Below are 14,269 nucleotides of genomic sequence, written 5' to 3'. Positions count from 1 at the left end.
TGGGCCGTATCTGGCCCCCGGGCCTTAGGTTTGACACCTATACTCTAATCCAATGTTTTCCTAACTGCTAACTGCTAAGCTAAAAAATCCCTTAGTTAGCTTAGCAGTTAGCTAGCTAAAAATACATATTCCCTTATGGGGTTTCTCAGTGGCATGACTGCTTTAGAGTGCCTCGTTGTTGCAGTGTGGAGAATTTTTAACTCATTCACTGCCAGTGACGACTATATAGGTAAAAGTTTCGTTTTAACAGAGCTGGCTGTAAGATGTTCTTCTCTCATTAAAAGTTTCCTTCTAGATATTATCGGCGAGTGGTAACTTAAAGTTGCCTGGTCACTCCCCACACAGATGTGCGCTTTGCATAAAGGTCACGCTAAGGTGTGCTTTCCACCGGCTGTGGGTCTTATATTATGTTGTCAAGGGGACGTGACTGTTTTATCATTGCGGTCCTTCAGCACAAGGACCTTGGTAGGATGGGGGGGGGGGGGGGGGGGGGATCTGTTTTACGCAGATAGATCAGTCAGGTTCTCCTTGACAGGGAAGGAGAATGTGTGCGCGTCTGGCTCGCAGTGCACATATTGATGTATGCGTGTGTGTGTCGGTACCTCCCGGTCCGCAAGGTCAGCCTGCATCTGGGAAACTTTCTCCCGTAGCTCCTTCAGTTCCTTCTTGGTAGACTCCACCTCGTCTCCCTTTTCTCGTTCGTCTTTCTCCCGCTGCTCTTTCAATCGCTCAATGATACGTTCCTGGACACAGTAAAAGGGAGGGGGGGTGACAGATGGAAACAAAGAAAAAAAAAAAAAAAAAGTCGTGCACCTTGAATCCAGATTGAATTTCCACACTCATAACAGTTGTATTAAACTTAATATGCATGGCAGCTCCGGCGGGGATAAACAGCCAAGCGTGATTTTAGACACATAATACGTTCTGGCAGCGCGTTTTATATCAACCAAATGACTATCGACGCTGGCAGCCGTCGTCGAGTTCAAATTGAAGACACAACAAGAGTGCCGTGTTTGTGTGACATAAGCGGGAAGATAGAGTGTTAAAGAAAGCAACAAAAAAAAAAATGCAATAAAAACGAGGAGCTTGGGAAAGTCGGAGACGACAGTCACTTGCCAATACACACATCGGTTTCAGTATTAGCGACAAAACAATTAATCGGCTTATTTCCTGAGCGAACGATGTCGAATACCTTTTCGGATAGAGCCTCCTCGAGCGTTCCCAGAGCCGTGTCGGTGTTGGACGTGTCCGTCTGTAAGGACTTGACTCGGCCTTTGAGGCCGCTCAGCTGCTTTTCCTTGTCCTTCAGCTGATCCTGGAGGTTCTCGATCTAAACGTGAGAAGAATTACATACATTATTCAGATTTCCGAAAAGATTGGGAAAGTAGCCATCACGTCTACTGGAAGTGAAAATGTGGTGTTTTTTGGCTCGGGGGGTCTCGGTCCCAAATGTGTTTGACGACTGAAACGATTCCACGCCAAATTCATCCAAACACCTGGGGCTTTCCCAAAATGTTCCAATAAAGTTGGAAACATGCTCGCCCCAAAATGTCTCTTCGAGGCCAACGAAGGGGTCAGCAATACAAAATTGACTTTATAACTTGGTTGGGGGATGAAAATAGCGGTTAGCCTCGCTAGCTTTGGCTCGTCTGATCGTCGCTAGTTTTAATATGTTCATACCGGCATGACCAGAAATGAGGTGTGAGCGGAATACAAAATGAAACTTGCGGGTTGGTTGAACAACAAAAATATATTTTGTGAAAATGGTGAGTTGCGTGGAATAATGTGAACCCAATCCGAGGCGCAAATAAAGGTTGTGTAAACATAACTGACTAGTAATTAATGTGCAATTAATCAAAATTAAAATCTATATACGATTACTACAATGCTCAAAATTGACAATCGTAAAAAAAACGATTATTAAAATTCCAAATGTTGCGCCAAAAAATGATTATTTTAATAATTATTATTTTAATCATTACCCGAACAATCATGATTGTTTTTTTTCCAGATTTGACCAGCCCTATAACAATCTCACCAATGCTTTTATCACATTTGAATCAACTGCATGATCATTTTGTTGTTAAACCACTTTTAAAGATTGATGAAACAAAATATAGAGAAAGACAAGACAATAAAAGAAACCAATGGAAGAGAGCAAATATGCAAAAGTATTGTTAAAAATTTAAATAAAACCACATTCCCTCTGCTTTCTTTTTCTTTAAGATCCTTTTGAATCATAAAAATTAATGTCATATTATCGAAAAAAAAACCTCCCACGTTCATAGTGCGGATTTGTGCGTGCAGTAAAACATCTCCAGCACCTCATTAATCAACTGTTCACTTGACAGCTTGACTGACAGCTCGCTCTCCTCACACACATACACACACACACACACACGCTTGACACTGAAAAGCCGCAAGTCTTTGATCCCCTCAGCACTTCTTGAGACTGACAAGCGCTGGATGGGTAACAGCAGACAAAATTGTCGACGGGGTACCCCATTTTATCCTTCGCCGCAATAAGAAGCCTACGGATCTATTTGGGCCTTCGCAAATTGCCAAAACAAGCTGTGAAAGACGCGACCACTCAGACGTTTGACTGTATTCCATTTGAAGACGACGGAGGTCATCTTTTATTGAACGAGGGCAGCTGATTAGTATTCATCTAGATTTCAAACGCACTCACGCTTGCTCTCTCCCTCTCTCCTCCCCTCTGTCTTGCTTCAGAGCTGTCTGCTTGATTGGTAATTATGTCCTTCCATCTGTCTATGGGAGACTTGAAAACAATGACCATTAGGCTACGCTATTAATGTTGACAATTAGAAATGATGTATGTACCTTTTAATAAATTAAATGGTTGCATATTGTTTTTCGGCACGTATGGAGCTCGTCAATTTAGTCAGACAGCTATTTCTTGCCAGATAACACTTTTAATCTTGTGACCTGGGAGCATTGCAGCTTTTGCAATATCTTGTATCACAGCGCCATCTACTGGTTGTGATTCAAAATTACAGTCAAATTAATTTAATGAATCCCACAGTAAATTAGAATTAAAATAAATGTCAATCCACTGTTTTACGTTGGCAATATGTATTATTGATGATGCATTTTTTCCAAAACTAAATGATTTGTAGTTAAAATACTAACAACTAATGTTTAGGGCAAAAATTCATACTTCATGAAAAAGCTCAATAATTCGAGACTTTCAATATGACCTAAAAGAGATTTGAGAATTTGTGATTCATTTTTAAATTACTTGTTTGTAAAGCTAATTCTAACTTTAGCGTTGTTAAATGATAAATTATTAAATGATTAAAATTTACATATTACTAAAATTTATAATTTGAGCAATTAATTTTAGTCATTTACATCAAAATTACTTAAATTTAGTAATAGACAACAAAATTGCCAATTTAGTAAACCCAAAATGATGCCAACAACGGCCGCCAACCTTCTTCTGCAGCACGACGACCTTGCGCTCCTTGACATCCAGCATGTCTTTCAGGTCACTTATTTCTCCGTTCTGCGTGCTCTTCTCGTCCGAGATCTCTGATATCTGCTGACTCTTTTTAGACAGAAGTGACTCTTTCTCCTCCAGGCGAATGCGCAGGGCGTCCACCTGTAAACGTCACATTGCGAACGTCAACTTAATCACATTTAATTGATCTTATGTTGTTTTTTTTTTTTTATATATAGGAGATCATCTATACCTCAGTTTGTAATATAGCAGCCCTCTGCTCCTTGGCAGTGAGCGACTCCTTGAGGACATCCACGTGTTGCTTGCTGTCAGAAAACTGGTTGTTCAGAGTGTCCAGCTTGGTACGGAGAGCCAACAGTTCGCTGTCCTTACGATTCAGGTCCTGCTTGACCTGATCCATCTGTGCAAAAAAAATAAATAAAACAAGACAAAAAGGGTTAAAAGATAAACTTTTGGAAAAATTATAACCAAGGAAGGTAAAACAGTCATTTCAGAAATGTCGTTTACTTTATTAACAATAAAACTTACACTAAAGCCAATATAAACTCAAGTAAAAATAAATTGAAAAAATAAAAACTACAGATGGGTGAGTATCGATACCAGGTATCGGTACCGATACCAAGGTATTTGTGAAGTCTGTCAATACCAGCCATCGAATAGGTCCTCCTCAGCAGTAGGTGGCGCTATAGTACACATCTACTTCAGAAAATTATTTTCTCCAATTTTGTTGTTGTTGCGTTCAATAGTATTTCATACATCAAAATAATGTAATGGCATCCGTCTGAAAAAAACGTGGTATCAAACATCCCGACTAAAAACGAACAAACCAGCTATAGAAACTAAAACTAACTAGCACACATTAACTATTAACTATTATCCGCAGAATTAGTAAGCATTTGAAACAAGCCTAACTAAGCTCGAAAGAAGTGTCATGCAGGTTAGATTTTGACAAATCAGTCACACTCGTGATGGCTCTACGAATGAAGTGGCAAAAGCGGCGCGAGAGGCAAAGCGAACGAGCAACAGCCATCAGACGGAGGTGCGTCTCTTACTGCGGACGCCTCGCGCTGCAGCTCATTGGCCCGCTCCTTTAGCTCCTCCTTCTCTGATTGGCTGTGACCTAACTCTTCCTTCAGCTGATCAACCTGGCGAGGGGAGGGGGGGAAAGTAGACTGTGGCACCCCGAGACACCCCGAGGGAGCGACCTTCTCGCGTTTGTTTATGTGACGTCACTTTGGTGCGTTAGTTCTTGAAATGAGTTACCTTATTCTTCATAAACTTGGAGTGGGATCGGTACACCTCCATCTGCTTGATCTCCTCCTCTCGCTCTTCGCTGCTGAGCGCTCCGTTGGACTTGAGCATGTTCACCTCCTCCTCCAGCTCCCTCATGGCACGCTCCAGCGAGCTGATTTTGGCATCCTGGCGGCAAAAGAATGTGTTGATGAAGTAGGGGTGGGCCTTTTTTTTTTTTTTTAGATTTACCTTCATTTCGATGACAGTCTGCAGGGCCTTGGTCTTGGTGGATTCAGGAGCTGCTTCGTACCTCCTGTGCAGCTCCTGAGGGACAAAAAGGACGCGGGTGTCAGGGGACGACGGCGAACGGGGGTGGAGCGAGAGACGGGGCGAGGGAGGGGAAGGTCGGAGGTGACGAGGAGGGCAGGAAGAGGCGAGGATGACGGGATAGTGGCGACGAGAAGGTGGGGAAGGCACGGGGAAGGAGGGAGAGGAACGGAGATGAGGCAAGGTAGGGACGGCGAAAGAGTGTGACGGCTGGAAGGGGGGAGACACATGAAAGGGAGGCGGGATGGAGGGGGAGGCGGGAAATGAGGGAGTGATGGGGGCCGAGGAGTATCCGAGTTTCCCCCTCGCTGAGGCGCTGGCTCTGAGCCTCCACGGGTCGATCCGATCATCCCACATCGGCAAAACTTTAAAAAAATCAACCATAAATTGAACTCTTGGCGGATTCAAACCATGAGGCGCTCTACCGAAACGCAGAATTATTTTCCCTGCTCCCTTTCCAGCTGTTACCTCATCCAATCTCGTAAGGCAAAATGAAGTGCGATTTGAGGGGTTGGCATGCCGAGGCACAAAAAGAAGAAAAGAGGAAAGAAAACCAGAGCGGGAGGGCACAAAAGGAGTGAGGAGGAATATCCGCATCACTGCTTCTCTTTGGAAGAAAATACACTCAAGGGCACGCTATCAACATGACAAACACACACATGTGAATGCAATGGAAGCTGACATGACTCGGGGCAATGTGCACACACACACAGGGAAATATAAAATGTAGGTCACGGTCGATTGAGACTGCTTTAAGTACTATATAGCTTTGACTGTCACTAACAATAGTTCGCCACTAGGGGGAGTTGTTGCATTAAAGAAGCCGCTTGACGTTTTAATATAATGCCGATAACGCACCAAAAAAATTCCTCCTCTGCTAAATGGCGACTAAGCACACGCACCTCTCGAAGTAGCAGCATCTCCTTGTCCTTCTGTTCCAGGAAGCCCTCCAGTTGGTGAATTGTCATCTCCGCGTCAGCCAGTCGCCTCGTCCGCTCGTGGTCCTCCTCGGTGGCGCGGGACGAGAGGCCTTTGCTCTGCAACATTTCCAGAAGCTTCTTGATGGACTCGTCCCTGTGGCCAAAGAGAATTGACTTAGACTTGGTATCAAACATTCCGAGTATCCCGTTAATCCTACCTGGCATTTAAAGTGTGCTTCTGAGTGTCGATCCTCAGCTCCATCTCTTCCACGGTCTTCCTCAAGAGGAAAAGCTCCTTGACCTGACGCTCGTATTCGCCATGGAGACGCAGGAAGTTCTCCTCCGTCATTTCTTGCGGAGAGATGGCCTGGCATCCCAGACGGCCCGTATCGGAGTAATCGGACTGGAACAGCTGGTTGAGATCGCGCTGGATTCGGAGCTCGTCTTGCAAGGCCTGGATGGTGCATTGGAGATGCTGGTAGACACAGAAAAGAGAATGTTATGTAATTTGGTTTTAAAAACTACTTTCATGACTAGGTACCGCCATGTAATAAATTATAAAGATGGCTACCATACTTTTTTAGCCTTTCGACAGTGCGCCTTATAGTCCAAAAAATACAATACCAAATTAACATTTGGGTTTTCAATGCCCCCCAAAAAACTAATTTATCAAAGGTAAGTGCAATTCATCACTGTCATTGGCAATGCATTGAACAGCTAAATAATGCATGAGATGGAATCAGTGGTTGTTCCACGAGGATCAATAACCAACAAAACCATAATTACGAAAAGAAACACTTTTGCTTGCATTCAGCGGCACGCACGTTCATATTTGTTGGACGAAATATATGCTCGGAAAAGATGCCGCACGATTCCAGAATAAATTAACGGCACAGGCACGGACGACCGCACGATCGCTCCCGTCAAGCATACAAAACCGCATCGGAGTAGCACGGGGTAAACAAACAGTCCCTGCACGAATGCAGAATTTGTCGCCAAGTTTGGTGCCAACTTCAGATGGATTCATACGAGGGACTCGGATGATGAGAACGCACACACAGTCCACGTGTTTGTGCCAGACCGGATCTCCCACCGGGATACGCAGCTGGAATGTGCGGTTGAGAAATGCCAGACCACTTGAGAGAGAGGAGGAGACGCAGGAGAGGGAAATAATTGAGGCATCCATTAGGAAGCATTTAAAAACACTAATGGGAATACAACAGATTAGATGTGAAGTGTGCAGTGTGTTTTTAATGCTAGAGAAAAAAAGAGCAAGGGTCAGAAAACACATTTTTCTTCTGCTGATTCATCTTTAGTACACTTTGAACCCATTAAACCTCTCCTGAATCCACGTAGGAGTCAGCTGTTCGACAGCGTTAGCAACTAGCGGCTAGCAGCTAGTGGCTATCAGCTAGCGGCTAAGTGAGTGCCCACGTATGGCCTACACGTGGGCAGAATCAAACTAAATTATTTTCAAAAGTAGTTTAACTGGAGGAAATGACTCCGCACACATTTACAGCGACACACTGACACACTTGCACTTCATATTGAGAAATATTTAACAAACCAGGCTAACTCAATTTTTGATTTAGCCGGCAAAATGGTGGTTCTGACGTCACTTTGCTCTCATTGGCCAAAATCTGACTTACTAATATTTCTAACCCTTTCACAGTTTGAATTTCAGAAAAACAATGTTGAACATACTATTGCAAAATATTTTTGTTTTGGTGAAATATCTTCTTAACAATAGCAATAAAAAAAATCTTGTAAATAGCAGATGTTAATTTTTTAAATCTTGCATTCTAATGGAATGAAGGAATTAAGGACAAAAAAAAACAAAAAAAAAAAAAAAACACGAGAGGCGCGAAAACTGTGACATTTCATCCCAACCCGCCTCTTCGTACCCTCCAGCTACTGCTCATCTGTCCTTCAACATCTCTTCGCTGTTCCTCCTCCGTCTCATCCCTCGCTCACCGGCTGAGTCATGCTCCCCCGACCCCGCCCCTCCCTCCCTCGCAAACATATATGAACACTCGTTTGAACCCGCACGTAAGTGTGGTTGTGTGCAAAATAGCCGAGAGCGGTTCAACGAGATCGCCCACTCGCACGCTCTAAGAGGATCTAAAGATGGACAAATGACAAGATAATCCCTCCTTTTAAGTACTATATTCTCCGTTTTTGCGTGCGTGGCAAATCCGCGTGACGATGAATATGTATGGATGAGAGTCAAAACAACTAAATAGTGAATCCGAAACATCCAAAGTGCGCCTACGGTGCAATGTTGACCCTAATCAGTCACATTGAGATGCAGCATGAGGGTCAGTGGCGGCATCACGGGCAAGGAAAAGTGTTCGGAGTGCAGCCAGCTGTCACATGGATTTAACATGAGCACTTTCAAATCACGCCAAGATGCAGAGTGAGGGGAAGAAAAAATAAAAAGTGGGAATGCCTTCGCACCGGCTTCATTCCTGTCCAGAGTCGCTCCTTATAAGGAGAACCGTGACGACCGCGAGGCCCTCGACATGCAAACACAGCAACCTCGCGAGGAGAAAGTGAGAGGAGGAGTAGGAAAACAGAGTTGCTGTTGGAAAAGTTGAAAAAGACTCAGCGTTTTTTTTTTCCCCCTGCGATTGTTCCATCTTCCCATCTGCTCTCTTCTCCCCTGCCCATCCCTCTACCTATTTACCTCCCTCGCTCTCTCCATCCTTCCTAAATAAACATGCGGGTTTGAGGACCATCTGTTAGGTATGAGCGTTCATGTGTGAAAAACACACACAGTCGACACGCTCCGTTTTAAGGACTTGTCAAAAACTAAAAAAAAAAAAAAATCTGGGAATAATGAGTCATAGGTTGACAAAAACAGTGTGGTGCACAGAGGCCAAGCCGAGTGAGTGATGACAAACTGATGACCGACTTTTTTTGTTTTGAGAACTTGCCATGGGGCTCAAAGGCAGACGTGCCTCGAAGAAAGGACTTTTGAAGAGGTGCTGAGTCAGCACGTCGTTACACTTGCAGCATGCATGGTAACTAATGAAATTATTATTCATACTTTGGATTTATTATTTATTTTTTGTGTATTATTTGCACTCTTAGGTGTACGTCAGTACCTAATACCTTTATTTTTTTTACTGTATGCTCTTTGGCTCATTAATTTGAAATTCATAATAGTGATTGTTAAATTAATTCATTTTTTTTTTTTAACAAATTTGTTAAAATTATATATTTTTTTTTAGAAATTAATGCTTTTATCATTAAAAAAACACAAAAAAAACCCTGAAGAGTAAAATTTCCATCTTCCTACTTGATATTTTTGAACAGACTAAAAACTTACTATTAGTGAATTGTTACTAACACTCATGGGATTATTTTGAAGACTGTTTTTTACATTCACTTGAGTCATAATGTAACAGTAGATTTACTTGAGTATATTTTTGGCTACATTGCATGGGTCATAAAGAAAACATTGACCTAACATCAATGAGATCTTTTTTTGGTGCATGCCCAGCATTCATTTTTAATGCATAACATTTACACTCTCGTCAATTATTTCTTCATTGCCCTCCTGATCCATTTCTCACTCTTTCTTTGCACAACACTGCCCTCAGGTCACTTTTTATTTCCAATGCATCCATCTCACCACCCCCGTTTTCCATTCCTCACCACCTTTTTTTTTTTTTTTTTTATTGGCACAGAACATTTAATTTGTCCAGTGGCCGAATTCTGTTGGAAGTAGCGTCTTGACACTGGCTTTGCGTTAATGAAATTAGAAAATACTCGATTCAAAGCCAAATGTAATAACATTAAGTGCTGAGCAGGAGATTATAAACCTTTAATGAGTCAGCAAGCCAAGTGGTCTCTGCCGTGGTGCTTTCAAAAAATACTTTCCCTCTGTTTTGTCTCTTTTATACAAATCTTAATCCGTCATATATTCAAAGTATCCAGTAGGGCTGTCACTACTGAATAGTTTTAGAATCGATTATTCCATCGAATAATTGGATACAATTACATTTTTTCAAAATGATAAAAAAAAAAAAAAATCTGCCAACTTTCATGAACGACTCCCAAAAAAAGTAAAAATCCGAGAATAAATAGTTGCCAGCCTGAAATTTTGACCATTTTAGGTTAAACAATGTCTCAAAACGATTACTCGATTAAATTGATAATAAACTAGTTGTCGATTAATCGATGAATTTTGTATTTAGGTATTAAATGTGAATTCTGATTTCAAGAATGATTAATCCTTGTGTATCTCTCCAGATTCTACACAAGAAGCTCAATTGTGGTTTACAGAACCACGCTAGCTAACACAGAGTGACACAGACACACAAATAAACACAGCGGGCACACACACTCTTATAAACAAAAGACAGCAGAAAGATACAAAAAAATAGCATGCAAAACAACATGCGTGAGACCCCTTGTTTTTTTTTTCGTCTCCACTGGCACACACTCCGACTTTGACGTCACGGCCCTCCGAGTACAGCCGGTAGTGTTTAGCAGCCCCGCGGACAGTGCAGTTATTGTTTGGTTCACGACTGGTGCAAGGAAAAATGATAGCTAGCATAGGAGCGTGAGCTGCGGGGAGAACTCACAGGCGGAGAATTAAATTAAAAAGAGAGAAAGAAGCCAGCATTCCATGCATTCCTTTTTTTTCTTCCCTGCGCTTCCCCTTTTTTTTTTTTCCTCCTGCAGCTATCAAAACTAATCACACGACTGGAACAGTAAGGCAGTGAGTGGAAAAATTGAACCCTGAGATGAAAAAAAAAATGTTTCTAGCTTCTTAGTGGTTAGAATCTCCATCAATATATACTTGTTGTGTAAAGCGGGAGCCGGTCGCCATGGCGACACTGTTGTTTACACAGCATCCTTGTCACCGTGGATAAGAATGACGGTTAGCCTATTTTGGTTTGCAGGCAAGAGAAGAGGACGCGATGGAGGTAGGAAGGAAGGAAGCATGGGAGGGTGGAGCTGAGGTGAACATTCCTAAATGGTGTGTGTGTGTGGGGGGGGGGGCGTGGCTCGGCATGCCTGAGAACGCGCGTCTGTCACAGGGGAACATATAGCCATAAATTACTCATGCCACTTAATTTCTAACGGGGCGATCGGGCGGCGAGGAAAGCGAGGGAAGCTGAGCTGACTCACCGTGGGATGACTGAAATAGAAGGCTGGGGGGGATGGAGGGATGAAGGTGGAAGATCCAAGATGATATAATAATGAAAAGGTAGCTCAGGGGTTAAACGGGTGTGAGGGGAAGAATGAAAGTGAAAAGTAGAAGACGCTTTCGTGTCGTAACGTGTATTCCCCAAATACACTATCTATTAGGAAGGCGTGTGCTCCTTTGACAGCAACTAATCAGCCGCTGCTTTGTACTCGTTCAACCCTCAACGACTCATCGCTTGCCTTTTACGGCTTAAGATGTCATTTTTATTTGTTCTGTAACAATGCTTTCGACTGAAAAAATTCACATCTCAAATCATCTTTCCCCATTGAAATGAATGGGAATGGGATTAATCCGTTTCAGCCTGCCAAAAACAATAAAGTGTTTTGGCATACTATATATTTTTTTAAATTAAATTAAATTGTCAGTCAAAAAGTTAGTCTTTACTTTTATCGAGAAAAAAAAAAATCTTAAATGTCACTGTGAGCTGCCTGAGACTACAGCAGTAGACATTACTCAAATTAAAATATTTATTGGTACCTGCGTTTCCTCCTGCACCACCCTGTATTGTTCCTTCCACACCGTCATCTTGGTGGCTTCGTCCTTCCTCAGCGCACGCTCTTTCTTCAGCTCTGGACTCCAGAAAGTCTTGATGGAGTTCATGGATGAGCTCAATTTGGACTCCTTCGCATCCAACTAAAATACAAGATTTTGACTTTCACATGCGTTGCGTAGAATGTCAAACAAGTCTTTTTACATATTTAAAGTAATATCCAAAAGTCAATACAAAATAAAAATGAACTAGAATAAAAAATCTGATGCAGTTATTTGACATTTTGTGTACATGTGTCAACAAATGGCCTTACATCTCTACGCAGAAGTTCATTTTCTCTCAGCACTTCTCTCAGTTGGCTCTGCAGGTCTGTCATGGCCCCCTCCCGCACCTACAAAGCACAGCTTAGAGTTTTGCACACGACTCTCCAATTTGTGGAGAAGGTAGAGAGGAAAAGCCTGACCTGTCTCATGGAGTGGGGCACAGTGGACGCCTGCGTGGGTTGACTTGGCACGTCCCCGCCAAAGGCTATGGAGTCACTGGACATGACCCCACCAGCTCCTCCAGCGTTAATATTAGGGCTGCTCCCCACAAAGGCGGTCCGAACTCCATAGGGTACCCTCGCCCCGGCCCTCCCAAGCGTCATGGTACTTTTAGGCAGGGAGGGGTTCAGCCCACTCCCCAGGCTCCCGAGTCCCACCGGGTCTTCGGTCCCGTCTGTGAAATACATCGGCCCTCCTGTGGCGTAGGCGGCATTGAGCGACTGGATATTCTCCATGGATAAGGTTTTTCCGGAACCGGTGAGTCCGCCGGTGGAGCTGCTGCTGCTGCTGCCATTTCGCCGGTGAGCCAAACGAGGGGAGCGGGGTAGACGGGGGGAGCGGCCGGGACTACCTGACCCGTTGGATCCTACCGCATCCAGTTTGGAGACGGACCGAGAACTTCCATACATGATGAGGAAATCTGAGCGGCGTTTAAATTAAAGACTGAGAGTGCCAGATAGGAATGAAATAATAACCCAAGGAGGCAACTTGTGTCCTGATGAAAACATTAGTCACGGGAACATTTGCAATGTCCCAAAAAAAATAATGGACAAAGAGAACAAATCGATTCCTGTTTGTTATCTTCCGTTGGAGTTCTTGGTGACCTCGTGATGCAGAGCTGAGAACCCTGTGATCACTGTAATCCACACGGAGGCAGCGTACACCACAAAGGCGGCAATCACTGAGTCACCTAGAGGAGGAGGCGGAGAAGATCTGAGTGAGGATTAAAAATATCAAATGATGATTAAAATATATTAAATGCTTGTGAAGCGCAGGTAGTTTTGACCACATCGTTTTCTGTTGTCTCTACGACTTCCCGGTGAGTGCCGTGTGTGCCGGCCAATGAAAATCAAGCTAGCGCCGATGAATCGTCGCAACCTTAAAATTCCAATAGCTTACATAAATTAAAATAAATAAATAAATAAATATAGAAAATTAAATAAATAAAATTTTTAAAAATTGGTGCCGGCCAATGAAAATTGAGCTAGCTCTGATGACTCGTCGCAACCTTAAAATTCCAATATCTTACATAAATTAGATAAAATAAATAAATATAAAAAATACAATAAATAAGATAAAAAAATATAATAAATATTATTCCTTATTTTGTTAGTTTTCCTTATTTATAACGACGATATTTTTCTAAACACAATAATGCTTAGTTGGCTGATTGGATGGATTTCATCTTCAGTCCACGTTGGCAGCCATGAGTTGGCCTCTATGTCAAATTCCACAGCCCTGCAGCAGTGTGAGCAACGCACACTTCCAACTGCACTGATCTTTGGCCGACGCCCTGCAAACTCGCAGCCCGTCAGTCCGCAGAAACGAGGAAAACCATCTGCGCCGCATCCCCCCTCGGGGCTGCCAACACACACCTGGCGTACACACACAGTCATGTACTCGACCAATCGAGCGAAAGCACTCAGACGAAGGTATCAAGTTGACATATGTACATACGTGAACAGCTCAGTGGTCATGTTAGGAATAACAAACACATCAGACATAATTTCTGAGACAAAGGAGAAGTTTCAGCACCACATTTGGACACAAAACCTGTGATGCATCATAAGATTGAGCAAAATGCCCGAGACACATCTGCTCCAGGCGAGGCAATCATGTGAGGAACCAACGCGCCGCTGCCAAGTGAAACATCTGCAAAACACTCCCAGACTGACTAAATTCTTTCAAATGTGCAATGTCGGGATTTTCTTCATGCACATGCAATTGAAACGTAACACGTTGAAATGCATGTAGTCGTGGGCAAAAACGACACGCTTTAATTCTATTTTCCAGTCGCTGCAGTAGCTTTGCGGCGAAGGAGCCTGCAGTGGCATTCTTGAAAGCCAAGAGTCCGAAATAGAGGCGAACAGATATATCAGGGTCTTGCTCAACTTTACTCGGTGACTCAACACTTAAACAGCATGAGGAAATCAAAAGTCTGGAATCTGCTTTTCTGGCTGTCACTTGGCAAGAGTTTGGTATTTTTGTTCTTGGACATTTTTTGCCTTTTGATTTGAATGAGCTGAATGCTTTGAAATTCAAATAGGAAAAACG

General features: G+C 43.0%; 1 protein-coding gene across 13 annotated transcripts in view; it reads right to left on the bottom strand.

Annotated features, from left to right (window-relative positions):
• Positions 1-14,269, bottom strand: part of LOC125992524 (ELKS/Rab6-interacting/CAST family member 1) — a 52,798-nt gene that overhangs the window by 35,773 nt on the left and 2,756 nt on the right. For 7 of the 13 annotated variants that reach the window (XR_007489662.1, XM_049761636.1, XM_049761637.1 and 4 more), the window contains exons 2-13: positions 12,136-12,905; positions 11,986-12,063; positions 11,660-11,815; positions 6,180-6,436; positions 5,944-6,115; positions 4,964-5,038; positions 4,745-4,900; positions 4,534-4,626; positions 3,714-3,881; positions 3,455-3,622; positions 1,193-1,330; positions 603-743 (exon numbers count right to left, since the gene is read on the bottom strand). Coding sequence is in view for 10 of the 13 variants with exons in the window: in XM_049761636.1 (XP_049617593.1) it covers positions 603-743; positions 1,193-1,330; positions 3,455-3,622; positions 3,714-3,881; positions 4,534-4,626; positions 4,745-4,900; positions 4,964-5,038; positions 5,944-6,115; positions 6,180-6,436; positions 11,660-11,815; positions 11,986-12,063; positions 12,136-12,624 (2,091 nt within the window). In the remaining 3 variants the exon portion in view is untranslated. The remainder of the gene's footprint in view (positions 1-602; positions 744-1,192; positions 1,331-3,454; positions 3,623-3,713; positions 3,882-4,533; positions 4,627-4,744; positions 4,901-4,963; positions 5,039-5,943; positions 6,116-6,179; positions 6,437-11,659; positions 11,816-11,985; positions 12,064-12,135; positions 12,906-14,269) is intronic. The other 6 variants (XR_007489663.1, XR_007489664.1, XM_049761642.1 and 3 more) reach the window with 1 other exon arrangement.

The sequence above is a fragment of the Syngnathus scovelli genome, chromosome 22 (genome assembly GCF_024217435.2).
Source record: "Syngnathus scovelli strain Florida chromosome 22, RoL_Ssco_1.2, whole genome shotgun sequence".
In the NCBI taxonomy this organism is placed as follows: Eukaryota; Metazoa; Chordata; class Actinopteri; order Syngnathiformes; family Syngnathidae; genus Syngnathus; species Syngnathus scovelli.
The sequence above is the reverse complement of the archived record's forward strand: the minus strand, read 5'-3'. Positions and strand labels throughout refer to the sequence as shown.